The following is a 13,736-nucleotide window of genomic DNA, read 5'->3' as shown; positions in this document are numbered from 1 at the left end:
ATATATATATATATATATATATAGGTATATGCTTGTGTGTCTGTGTTTGTTACCCCCACCTTCCACCCTTGCCATCGCTTGACAACCGATGCTGGTGAGTTTATATCCCCGTAACGTAGTGGTTCAGCAAAAAGAGACTGACAGAATAAGTACTAGGCTTACAAAGAATAAGTCCTGGGATCGATTTCTTCAACTAACACCCTTTAAGGTGGTGCTCTAGCATGGCTGCAGTTACATGACATACAAGTAATAAAGAAGTAGAACAACATCGTAAAAATCTTGAAACCACAAGAAAATGAATAATTAAAAACGATATGAATTATATAAGCATCACATTTGACAATGGGAAGAGGGAAGTGCTCCTCACTTCCCTCTTGTTAGAAAAGTGTGTGTTTGTCGCCACACAAGTACATACATGGTGGGTGGAAAGGAAAAGAGGTGTACAAGACAAAACTTCACATGCTAGAGGACTTGGAAACACGGATTCAGGAGATTTTCAATGATATCCCAGACAACATCCTTCAGAAGGTTGTTCACTCCATCCCTGGCCGTTTTTGAGGAAACTGGTTGATGCCACCAGTGCTTATGTTGAAATATGAAGATTTAGAAAGCTAAAGAAGTGATTTTAAATTCTCAATCGCAGGATAATGCTAATAATATAGCCTGAACAGGATAAACTACCCCTATTTTGCAGAAAAAAGTGTAGGTGGTTAGCTATGAGACTCGAACTCAAATCTCCTTGATTATGCGTCACGATGCTCTGACCGATTGAGCTAAACTCCCCCACTTTTTTTTAAAGTGTAGGTGGTTAGCTTACTTTCATTTTCCCATGTAACAAAGAACATGTATCATTTGTTTCAGTTAATTTGTGAAAGGAATTTGGCTTTTATTACCAATTTTTAATCCCTACTTACTTTTCACCCACCTTGGAGACATACTGTAAATTGTAAGATCTAACAATCGTACTTCTCGATATTTTCCAACCATAAACATGTTTTAATATAATGATGTTGTGTTATATTTTATTTGAAAGGAAATGGAGAAACTTCATATTCAAACTGAATTACTGGAACTTGGAGATCAAGTCTACCCATCCTCAGAAGTCCTTAAACTTCCTCCTGTGATTTTTGGACAACTTGGTAAGGATCCTAAAAAGAAAACCTTGCTAGCGTATGGACATGTTGATGTTCAACCAGCGGATAAGGTGGGTGGAAAATACCTTTTTTATATTTTTATTTTTATTTCTTCTTCTTCTTCTACTACTACTACGTCTTCTTCCTCTTCCTCTTCTTCTTCTTCTTCTTCTTCTACTACTACTACTACTACTTCTTCTTCTTCTTCTTCTTCTTTGTCTTCTTCTTCTTCTTCTTCTTCTTTGTCTTCTTCCTCTTCTTCTTCTTCTTCTTCTTCTTCTTCCTCCATCAGTACTTATTTTATTGGTTTCTTTTGCTGAACTACTAAGTTACAGGGACGTAAACAAACCAACACCAGTTCTCAAGTGGGGGAACAAACCCTAACATAAACATATATCTCTCTCACACACACACACACAGACATGCACGTGCATGTGCATGCACGTGCACGTGCATGCGCACACATACACATGCATGCACACATAAAGTACTTTTATCTATCCCTCTCTATCTCTTTGATGAAGGAAGTGCTTCTGTTTCAACGACACATTTGAGGGAAAATAGAATTGCCAAATCTATATCAAGAGGGTTTTCTCTTTTCTAAGAATTATTTTAGCCCTAAATAGTTGTTTCACTACAGAAGATCTTTTTCCTATCTGGTATCATTTACTAAATTCAGAAGATTAATCATATCTTTGTCAATCCTTTAATCTATTTAATCTTCAGGTCCTGGTCTGTTGTTATTCTGGAGAATAGATAGAGCTACTATACTTAAAATGTAAGAATTTATTATTGTCATTGTTGTTGTAATTATGATTATTGTTACTATTATCATTATTAAAGGATAGGGTTTCAGTGATGCAATAAATCTTCACTGTTTAACTTATGACTTCATTGTTTGAAATTAAATAATTATTAAATTTGTAATTTCTTTTCTCTTTATTAGTCTGATGGCTGGGATACAGAGCCATTTGTTTTAACAGAAATTGATGGCAAGTTATATGGGAGAGGAGCTTCTGACGATAAGGTAAGCTGCCTTAATATCAGGGTACTTTGGTTCTAAGTAAGTATATTGCTAAATTCTTTCTAGTCTATGTTATAGAATGTTATATGCATATAGATATATATCATCATCATCATCATCATTATTGTTTAACGTCCGCTTTCCATGCTAGCATGGGTTGGACGATTTGACTGAGGACTGGTGGAACCCGAAGGCTACACCAGGCTCCAATCTGATTTGGCAGAATTTCTACAGCTGGATGCCCTTCCTAACGCCAACCACTCTGAGAGTGTAGTAGGTGCTTTTACGTGTCACCGGCACGAAGGCCAGTCAGGCGATTCTGGCAACGGGCATGCTCAAAATGGTGTATTTTATGTGCCACCAGCACAAGAGCCAGTCCAGGGGCACTGGCAACGATCTCGCTATGTATATATTTATATATATCATCATTTAAAAACATTCATGTTTCATGTTGACAATGATCATGGCAACAACAATAAAGATGGTAATGATGGTGACAATGCCCCAAGTCAATGGCAGATGATATTTGCCCCATGGAATTGAACATGGAACTACAGGGTACAAGGACTATTTGAGGACATTTCACACCAATTAAACCAATTCTCTTCAAACCAGTTAAAATTTTATATTTCTTTCAGATATTTCTTTCTTAGCCAATAAAATGCTAACATAAGAAATGAAAAGAAATGCATGTAGTTTTTGTTGCCGTTTGTGCAGAAAACAATGATTTAGAAGTTGTCATCTTAAAATAATCTTATAAGGAAGCTTATCAAAAACACGAGCATAAATTTTTACTAAAATACATTTGGCTTTTGCTAGATTACAGATGTTTTATTAAATTACCAAATATATCCTCAAGTTCTTCACATACCCTATATTTCATTCTTTCATATTTCTGGATATTTACCATACTTCAGTACGATTGTTATTTCTTTGTAATTTCAGGGACCAGTTCTTGGTTGGCTGAATGCTGTTGAAGCATATCAAAACCAGAAAATTGACATTCCTGTCAATTTAAAAGTAAGACATAAGATGTTATCTCATCCTTTAATTCACTTTCATATTTTCTGTCTGTTATTGATAAGAATTATATCAGATAAGATTAAACTGTAATCCATTTTTATATAAAGCGATGAGATTACTGTGTACTTGTGTTTCTTTTCATGGCTGATAATGAATGAGCTTTCAAATTGATAGATTATAGATTTAGTTAAGCTATACACAAAATAATTAATGGAGACCCAAAATGTGTTAGTGAAAGATTTATTTATGAGACTAGTTGGCATAAAGTTACACACCAGTTCACTCTTATTTCTGACCCATTGACATGTTTCTTCTCTCTGTGTTTTCTGCTCTTACTGTAGTGGCCTCTACTGCTTGGATTTTGTTGGTTTTGAGTCCTTCCAGACCTATCCAATAAAATATATTAAATAACAGTCATTAAAAGATATACCATCTTTACAGGCATATTTCATCGTTACAAAGATATTTCAAATTTATCAATTCAATTTAAGCCATCCTGATATCACAAATAAGCTACACATCATTCTTAATACTTTTTTTGTTTGTTTCCAGTTTGTGTTTGAAGCCATGGAAGAATCTGGTTCTGATGGTCTTGCAAACCTGTTGATGTCAAAGAAGGATTCTTTTTTGAAGGTAACACCATTTTCGATTCCTCTTTGCAGTTTGCTTTATCAGCACTTTTCAACTTATGTCTTCCTCTTTGTGTCTACCGAGGTTTATCATTCAACATTTTACATTAGGCATTGCAGTATTGGTCTCCATCATGTGGGGCTCTTTTCCGCTTTAGATTAGTGATCCTGGCTGCTTCAAAGTCGGAGACGGCTTTGCCCTCTCGACTCTATTTAGTGTTTCTGATTGCCATGTAGTCAGGTTTCTCTTGCAGGTTTCCAAGCAGGTTTTTAAAGTCTCCTTATAACCTACTACCAAAATAATTAATTAAAAAAATATTGAGAATTATCTCTAATGCATATTTTTATTACTACGTCCATTTAGGGTGGTCAGCTGGCAGAAACATTACTGCTTCGGACAAAATGCTTAGTGATATTTCTTATGGCTTTCTGTTCTGGTTTCATAAAATATATGTATTAATTTATACATACACACACACACATATATATATATATATATATATATATATATATGTCAGTGTGTATTAATTTATACATATATATACTGTTGTGTCTGGGGAGAGTCATTCTCTTTGTGTGCCTTATAATTTAACACACTCACCGGTAAAATTTCCACTTATTTCTTATTTTTATTTTCCTAAAATTTTCATTGCGTCTTGCAACCTTTTCAATAGTTTTGACTCTGTGTGTATGTGTGCCTATACATGCATGCATGTATGTATGTATGACTCCCCAAACACAACAGAATATGTTTCAACACACAAGCTCACACAAAGAATCTTGCAAACCAAATCCAAAAACGAAATATATATATATATTTGGAGTGTTTTGGAAATTCCTTGATACAGTTATAATATTTGGAGAGAAGATTTTTTCTCAAAGGGTTAAGGTCAAGAAAAGAACCTTTTTTTTTTAGAAAGTAGAAAGACACTAATCTTTGGGAAGAGATTTCAAGAAATGTGTTTTGGCTTAGTGTCTTTCTACTTTCTAAAAAGGTTCTTTTCTTGATCTTAACTCTTTGAGAAAAATTTTCTCCTCCAAATATATATAAACATATATTATATATCAATTCCATAGAACAACCAAGAAAAACAAGCTCAGTCTTCAATATTTTTCTTTCCATATTTTTAATGTGTTTCTTTTCATTTGTAGGATATTGATTTTGTCTGCATCTCGGACAATTCCTGGCTTAGCAAGAATAGACCTTGCTTGACTTACGGACTTCGGTAAGAATGATTAATGAGTCCTGTTTATTACTCGTCATCATTTAACATCCATATTCCATGCTGGCATCGGTTCCACAATTTGACAGGGAACTGGTAAGCTGCATCCGATTCCAGTATCTGCTTTGGTAGTTTCTACAGCTTGATGCCCTTCCTAATGCCCACCACTTCATAGAGAACACTGAGTGCATTTTACATGTCACCAGCACTAGTGAAGTTGCCATGAAACTTGAGAGACATTTAAGAACAGGGGAAAAAGAAAGGGAAAAAGCTGCTGCTACCAGGAGGAAGTATTTGGAAGGGGAAGGTGAAGGTGGGTGACTAATTATGTAATCTTAACTGGTAAGATTTACTTATTTGTGATTAACAAAATTAGAAATTATTTACATTCAATGGATATTTGTCCTCATCTTGTTTGTTGTTAACACAACATTTCGGCTGATATACCCTCCAGCTTTCATCAGGTGTCTTGGGGAAATTTCAAACCTGGGTTCTCATTCCTAAGGTATTTATCATTCAAGTCACTGCCTGGAATCGAACTCAGAATCTTGGGGTTAGTAGCCCGTGCTCTTCACCACTATAATCTTTATATCCAACTTAAAACGGATGTTTTCTTAACCTTGAGAGTTCCTCTCATATGGGCGCTTCATGCATAAAAGGGCACACAGAGATCATAGCAAATGAAATTCATCTGTCATGGGCACCAGAATTCCCATATCAAATGATTTCAGTCTACAGGAACTGATCAGTAGGAAGCATCCAAGTGACTGCAAGCTCATTAAACCTTGCTGCTACAATATATTGAATATCAGAACTTTTCTGACACTGATGTTGCAAATAACTGGCTGGCTTTTTAAAAATTAATTATTAATAATGGAAGCAGTATCAGTACAAAATGGTAATCTTTATATCCAACTTAACATGGCTAATAATGTAGTGCTTGGTATTCTAAAAAGACCTCCATGTTAACTAGGATATAAAGATTAAATTTAGTGCTGGGTTCTTGTAAAAATGAAACTGCCTTCATCTCGTCACTGGTCACATTGTAAAAATCTTTAGCCAACACCTAACGGGGTTTTAGAAATTGAAAAGTAAACTAAAAATTCATTTAAAGCAAAATCCCTTGTAGATCACATGCCAAAGGAGCACCAATTAATTATTAAAAATCATTTTGATTAGATAGAGTAGACAATCTATAATCAGTTATTGATTTCATTCATAACATGGAAATAAATCAATGATAGATCAAACCATTAGCCCATATCTACCCCTGGTTGCGTTTTCACAACACAAAACCTGCTCCTACTTGTTTGGACCTGAACTCATCCGGAAGCATCTGACTGACCATACGAAATGCTCAGTAGGTAGTCGACACCCATAGCTAGCAGTTGCATACTGTCCTTCTCTTCCAGATTGTGAAAGCTTACCATAACGTTTAATCTAAATACAGTGAACATTTTTTATGGGCTTATGTGGGTTAATGTTGGGTTGGTGCATAATTATTGCAGCTTTTTTACAACAAATTTTATTCAACAAAAACAATAACAATATTTAACAAAAAACATCTTTAAATGACATTCTCACCATCTGCCAAGCAAATGGGAAGCAGTAATTGAAGTAGATGGTGAATATGCTCCGGAATAATCATTTAAAGATGTTTATGTTACATGTTGTTATTGTTTTTGTTGAAAAAAAGCCGCAATAATGATGCACCACCCAATAGATCTTCAATAAATTAAGTTTTTAGATGTTTCTTAATCAAGGAATATTCTAATAATAGAATATTACTTTGTTTGGAAACAGATGAAGGTTGGCAACAATGAGGGCATCCTGTCATAGAAAACCATCATCATCATCATCGTTTAATGTCTGTTTTCCATGCCAGCATGGGTTGGATGGTTTGACTGAGGACTGGTGAACTGGATGGCTGCACCAGGCTCCAATCTGATCTGGCAAGATTTCTACAGTTGGATGCCCTTCCTAACGCCAACCACTCCAAGAGTGTAGTGGGTGCTTTTTACGTGCCACCGCACAGGAGCCAGTCAGGTGGCACTGGCATCAACCATGCTCAAATGGTACCTTTTATGTGCCACTGGCATGGGAGTCAGTCAAGTGACACTGGCAACGGCCATGAACACACCTGCATCTAAATTGTCTCTATACACATATATTGAGTACATGATTATATAAAATTTCTAATCTCTTTCAGTGGAGTTTGTCACTTCTACGTTGAAGTAGAATGTTCGTCTAAAGATTTACATTCCGGTGTGTTTGGTGGTTCTGTGTAAGTACTTCTGTGTTTCAATTGTTTATTTTATTATTATTTGGTATCTCTTCACCAACATAGATAATATGGCATTTTTTAAAACTTTCATCATCATCATCACTGTCATTTCCTGATAATTACTGTCTCAAGTCCCAGAACTCAAAGAGCCAAGTTACCAAGTTTCCATGGTAATGGATGGTGACATTCCTTCTGGACAGGACACCATTCCATTGCAAGACATCATTCTCATTTACAGGGGAGTGGACTGGAATAACATGAAATGTTTTGCTCAATTACACAACACACTACTCAGTCCAGGAATCGAAACCTTGTTCTTATGATCATCAATGTAACACTCTTTCCTCAACGCTTTGTGCCGTCACTTTGGTTATTTTACTAAATTCTTTGTTATATTTAAAATTAATTGAAAGAAACCCAGAGCATCTCAAAATAAATACAATAACGAAAGGGTTGAGCATTTTGCCTGGCATGCTAACCTCTTCAGCCAGCAACACTAATTTAATTCTTAATGCTGATATATTGCTATGACATTCCACATAAAAATCAGTTGCATGTCTAAACAAAAATAGCCTAAAAAGTAATATTTCAAGTTACTTTTTTATTTTTATTGTTTTTGGGGTTGTTTGGGGTTTTTTTCAGTCATGAAGCAATGAGCGACCTTATATTTTTGATGAATTCTTTGGTTGATGTCAAAGGTCATATCCTGATTCCAGGAATTTATGATTCTGTGGAACCACTCACTTCGGAAGAAAATTCTTTATATCAGGATATTGATTTTGATTTGGTAAGTTCCATGATGTTTATTTTTTCTCCTTGTTGTTGTTGGCACTCCGTCGCTTATGACGTCGAGGGTTCCAGTTGATCCGATCAACGGAACAGCCTGCTCGTGAAATTAACGTGCAAGTGGCTGAGCACCCCACAGACACGTGTACCCTTAACGTAGTTCTCAGGGAGATTCGGCGTGACACAGTGTGACAAGGCTGGCCCCTTCGAATTACAGAAATAGGAAGTAAGAATGAGAGAAAGTTGTGGAATCTAAAAACAGAAACAATTCCTATCATAGTAGGTGCCTTAGATATAATAAAAAAATATTCAGACAAATACATAACAAAAACACCAGGACTTACAAATATATATAACATACAGAAAATTGCACTACTGGGCACTGCACACATCCTACGCAAAACACTTTCAATACAGTAACCATAAGAGCATCACAGCAAACCACAGCACATACCCAAGGCACACAGAGCTGTGCCCGGTAGTGAAGTGAAAGCACGTTATAAAAATAAAACTACTGAATAATAATAATAATAACAATAATAATAATAATAATAATAATGATAACAACAACAACAACATCGAAAAATACCTTAAGAATGAGAACCCAGGTTCGAAATTTCCCCAAGACACCTGATGAAGACTGGAGGGTATATCAGCCGAAACGTGTTAACAAGAAACAAGATGAAGACAAACATCCATCAAATGTAAATAATGTACATAATTCCTCATCTCTTAAATATAGAACTGAATGGCATTTTAGTTCATGAAAGAATTAATGTGCTGAACTAAGTTTTACCTCTCTCATCCACTTTATATATGTATGTAGACATTTATTTGTGTTTCTCTCTGGTTTGATATTTGTATAGGAAGACTGCCGGAAAGATATAGGCTGTGAAAAACTTCTACATTCGTCAAAGGTTGAACTTCTGCAGCATAATTGGCGACACCCTTGTCTTTCTCTTCATGGTAAATCACTTCCACTTCATATCATGTTTTAATTTATTCAAGAATGTCTCTGAAATAAAGGAAGGAACGGTGGTATTAATGTAGAAGAAAGGAATAAAATACATTGAGCGAGCAGAATCTTGGTGTGTCAGGCAAGATACGGAGCATTATTTCTTCCAGCTCATTTGAGGTTTGTGTTCAAATTCTGCCAAGGTCAGCTTAACCTGTCTCCCCTCCTGGGTCAATAAAATAAAGTACTAGTCAAGTATCAGGCTTCATATAATCAACCCCCCCACTCAAATTTCAGGCCTTGTGCCTATATTAGAAAGAAAATCAATGAGGTGGCAGAATTGTTACCGTATCAGACAAAATGCTTTGCAGCTCTTTCTTCCAGCTCTTTAGATTCTGAGTTCAAATTCGACTAAGGTTATCTTTGCCTTTTATCATTTCAGGGCTGATAAAACAAAGTATCAGTCAAGTATATTCGCTTTACACCCTCCTCTTGTTTCTTGTTTTGTTTTGTTTTTTTCCTTAGGTATTGAAGGGGCTTTCAGTGAACCTGGCGCAAAGACTGTTATTCCCAGAAAAGTGACTGGAAAGTTCTCCATTCGTATAGTGCCAAACCAGACTCCTGATGAAGTGCAACGATTGACCAAATCTTATTTGGAGAATTGCTACAAGACAAGAGGCTCCCCCAACAAACTTCGGTAAGTTTTTCCCATTTGTTATTAGGAGAACTTCATCATCATAACAACTTCTTCTTTATCTTTTCGTACTTCAAGTCTTTAACCTGTAAGCTTGTGCCCTTACAGATGCAAAGGCACAAGATATTATTATCTAATCTGAGACTTTGTAGTTTAATCTTTTAGCATTCAGATTACTCTATCAAATGTAATGCTTATTTATTTTATTCATTTATTATATTTATTTATTAATCATGCATTACTTTGTACCATCAATAATTTAATGGTGTGATTGTTTATTTTTAAGAATGATGTTGTGGGGTTGGTGCAAGAGGTTGGATTTGGTCAGTTTGAACATTAAAACAGGTAGAGTATTTGGGTCTGATATGGTGGATTTAAATACTAAATGGTTAAACTATATTTTGGTCAACTTCTTATTTATTTAAGTACTAGATGTGAAGAATCAGTTGAAGTTGAGTAACATATTTAATGAATCATCTCTGCTTTATGAGACACAGAAATGTTGCAGAATATTTAGTCGAATCAGTAACCTCAGTACTTGACTAATACTTTATAAGACATTGGTGGTGTAATGATTAGCATTGTGGTCTTCCAAGCAGTTGATCTGGGTTTGATTCCTGTCCAATGCATCAGTTTCATTCCAGTTGAAGCTCCAGCGTGGCTACAAGTCGAGGATAAATCATAAAAGTAAAATCCCCAAAAGAAGGAAACTAAAAAAGGACCCTTAAGTTTTGTAAGTCCCCATCTATAAGGAATGTGTTTTTTCTTTTACTTCACAGGATAACCACAACAGGTAGCCCTCCTTGGATCAGTGATTATAAACACGAGAATTATGCTGCTGCTAAAAAGGCTTGTAAAAAAGGTAAGCAGAGGCATAGATATTTGTATAGATCAGTGCTTCTTAAACTATGGGTCATAACCCCAAATGGGGTCGGAAAACGAAATGCTGGGGTCGTGAAAATTAAATTCAACACTTGAATTTCAGTTTGTATGTTATACCACAAACACACAAATCCTAAAACTATTTTTATTTTGACAAATAATATAACTACTTTACTTTTTATGTATCTTGTTCAGCAAAAAAATAAATGATTTATGTATTTATTTGTATGTTTTATTTCATTTTTAATACTTGAGATCATGAAATTTCGCATGGTGAAAAATGGGGTCATGAATGACAAAAGTTTAAGAAGTGCTGGTTTAGAATCAGTAGATATGGGAGGTGAATACAGGTTTATTATTGTCATGTGATTTCTATATGACTCAGCGGTTGTGTAATCTTCTATAAGTAGATTTATCAATTTTAACATTGCAAATTATTATATATCAATACATTTTATATCAATATGTGTATTTAGTAGGGGTGGCAAACTAGCAGAATTGTTAGCATGTTGGAAGGAATGTTTAGTGGTATTTCGTCTATTGTTACATGCTGAGTTCAAATTCCACCAAGGTCGACTTTGCCTTTCATTCTCTCGAGGTCGATAAATTAAGTACCAGTTGCATACTGGGGTAAATGTAATCGACTGCCCCCCTCCCCCATAATTGCTGCCATTGTGTCTAGAGCAGAAAAGAATAATACAATTGTTTAATACATAGAGATGTGTAAAAGAGTAAACAAACTCCTCAGATCGTAGATATGAGAACATCGTGGATGAGTTGAATTCTAAATGTATCTAGATTAAAAAAAAACTTCGTTTGTCTTAATTTTGAAATGCAGTATAAAAAAAACACATTATTTATGGGATGACCCAATACCCTGTATCATCATCATCATCATTTTCATCGTTTAACGTCCGCTTTCCATGCTGGCATGGGTTGGATGGTTTGACCGAGGTCTGGAGAGCCAGTGACTGCACCAGGCTCCCATCTGATCTGGTAGAGTTTCTGCAGCTGGATGCACTTCCTAATGTCAACCTCTCCAAGAGTGTAGTGGGTGCTTTTTACATGTCACTGGCACAGGAGCCAGTCAGGCGAGCCTGGCAACGGCCACGCTCAAATGGTGCTTATTACGTGCCACTGGCATGTATATATACACACTGCCAGTACCGTCTGACTGGCCTTCGTGCAGGTGACATGTGAAGGCACCCACTACACTCTCTGAGTGGTTAGCGTTAGGAAGGACATCCAGCTGTAGAAACTCTGCCAAATCAGATTGGAGCCTGGTGTTGCCATCCGGTTTCACCAGTCCTCAGTCAAATCGTCCAACCCATGCTAGCATGGAAAGCGGATGTTAAACGATGATGATGATGATGATGATGATGATGACACACACACACACAATGGTCTGCCTCGCAGAGCAATCATCGACATCATCATCATCATCACCATATTGATATTTGAAAATGTGAAAGAAAAAGGAAAGCTTATTAAAGTGACTTCGAGAATTTTTCTGTGACTAAAGTCTAATGTGTGTTTTGCTTTCTGCCAGTGTATGGTGTTGAACCTGACATGACTCGTGAAGGCGGTAGTGTTCCATTAGCCTTCTTTTTCGAGAAAGCAACAAGCAAAAATATCGTGCTACTACCCATGGGGGCTTGTGACGATGATCTACATTCCCAGAATGAGAAACTTGACATCTGTAAATTCATTGACGGGGTAAGAATTCTACAAATTGTTTGACTTAATTGTCTAACCTTCTAACATTCAGATTTCTCTAGCAAACTTAATCCTTATTCATTCATTATTTTGAATTAATCATGCATTATTTCATAGTTTTGAGATGTTGATGATGTGAGTGATTATTTTTAGAATCACATTGTAAGGTAGGTACGAGAAACCGGATCTAGCTGGTTTCAGCATAAAACAGGTAGAACAAGGGCACTCAGAGAGCGTAAACCTCTACCAAGGCAACACTAATGTCCTCTCAATGATTAACCAGAGATGATTTTTAAAATGAGAATATCTGAAATAAACTCGACTCCTCTCATATATGAGTATACTAAAAATGAACCTGACCACTCTCAAAAATTAAGTAAAAACACAGGAAAAATAATCCAGAATCCTTGTCCTGTACTGGATCGATCCCAAAATCTAATCACTTTGTGCCAGTCACGAGGCCAAACATCTCTGAAATCCAACAGTTCTTGAGATATTTTGTCCAGAGACAAACAAACATGACTGAAAACAGTACCTCCACCTTTGGTAAGGTGGAGGTATTAATCAGGCCAGGTATGGCCTGTTGAAATGTTAACAGGTTAATCATATTTGTGTATTTTTTGTGTGTGTTTACATTTTTACAATTGGCATAAAGTCACTCACTAATACAATCCATGTTTGTCTCTTTCCAATGTTATTTAAATTAACACAGAAAATATGGCTGTTGGAGTTGTTTTCATCGCATGAAACTACTGGTAGCTCTTAAAAATTTATACAGTAAAATTTATACTGTATACCTCACTTTACAAGGATCTGCTTTACAAGACCCCAGGCTTACAAGTTTTATTTTTGAAGCACCAGATCCAAATTTTGAATGAAGTGCAAAAGTTTCTACTACCATAAGAAATGCTCCTGTGTTACTGAGAAATTTATAGAGAGCAAAAAAGAAAAGCTTCTTGTAAACAAACAACTCTAGACTTCTTGTTTTTTAAAAAGAAATCTGCAAATCCTTCTATGAGTGCTTGTGAATCGGCAATCGCGTCTATAAGTAATGGTGTGCACGAGTCTAGTGCGAGGGAAAGTGATTCAGAATACGAGAATAATAATATATCTTTTATCTATATATATAAAAATGAGAATGTGTGTCTGTCTGTCTGTCTGTCTGTGTGAATCCCTAAAACTCGAGAACTACACAACCAATTTCATTCAAATTTTACAGATGCCTTACTTAGGGTTCCAGTTGTGTTTTAGTCAAAAAACATTTTAACTTCTTGCAGCGTTCGAGCCCACAGCAACATAATATCTCCTCCACTATTTAAGTATTACGTGTCAAAAGTGAAACAAAAACACTCATGTCAAATACTTTCACTTTAAAAATGAAACTATT

At 35.8% G+C, this 13,736-nt stretch overlaps 1 protein-coding gene across 2 annotated transcripts in view; it reads left to right on the top strand.

Annotated features, from left to right (window-relative positions):
• The window catches only part of LOC106883205 (cytosolic non-specific dipeptidase), a 19,338-nt gene that overhangs the window by 4,072 nt on the left and 1,530 nt on the right, over positions 1 to 13,736 (top strand). For both annotated transcript variants that reach the window (XM_014934127.2, XM_052969185.1), the window contains exons 3-13: positions 1,034 to 1,204; positions 2,080 to 2,160; positions 3,103 to 3,177; positions 3,733 to 3,813; positions 4,962 to 5,035; positions 7,242 to 7,316; positions 7,959 to 8,103; positions 8,969 to 9,068; positions 9,583 to 9,754; positions 10,531 to 10,613; positions 12,183 to 12,349. In XM_014934127.2, coding sequence (XP_014789613.1) covers positions 1,034 to 1,204; positions 2,080 to 2,160; positions 3,103 to 3,177; positions 3,733 to 3,813; positions 4,962 to 5,035; positions 7,242 to 7,316; positions 7,959 to 8,103; positions 8,969 to 9,068; positions 9,583 to 9,754; positions 10,531 to 10,613; positions 12,183 to 12,349 — 1,224 coding nt within the window. The remainder of the gene's footprint in view (positions 1 to 1,033; positions 1,205 to 2,079; positions 2,161 to 3,102; positions 3,178 to 3,732; positions 3,814 to 4,961; positions 5,036 to 7,241; positions 7,317 to 7,958; positions 8,104 to 8,968; positions 9,069 to 9,582; positions 9,755 to 10,530; positions 10,614 to 12,182; positions 12,350 to 13,736) is intronic.

The sequence above is a fragment of the Octopus bimaculoides genome, chromosome 7 (assembly GCF_001194135.2).
Source record: "Octopus bimaculoides isolate UCB-OBI-ISO-001 chromosome 7, ASM119413v2, whole genome shotgun sequence".
Lineage (NCBI taxonomy): Eukaryota > Metazoa > Mollusca > Cephalopoda > Octopoda > Octopodidae > Octopus > Octopus bimaculoides.
This window is presented reverse-complemented; position numbering and strand designations above follow the sequence as displayed.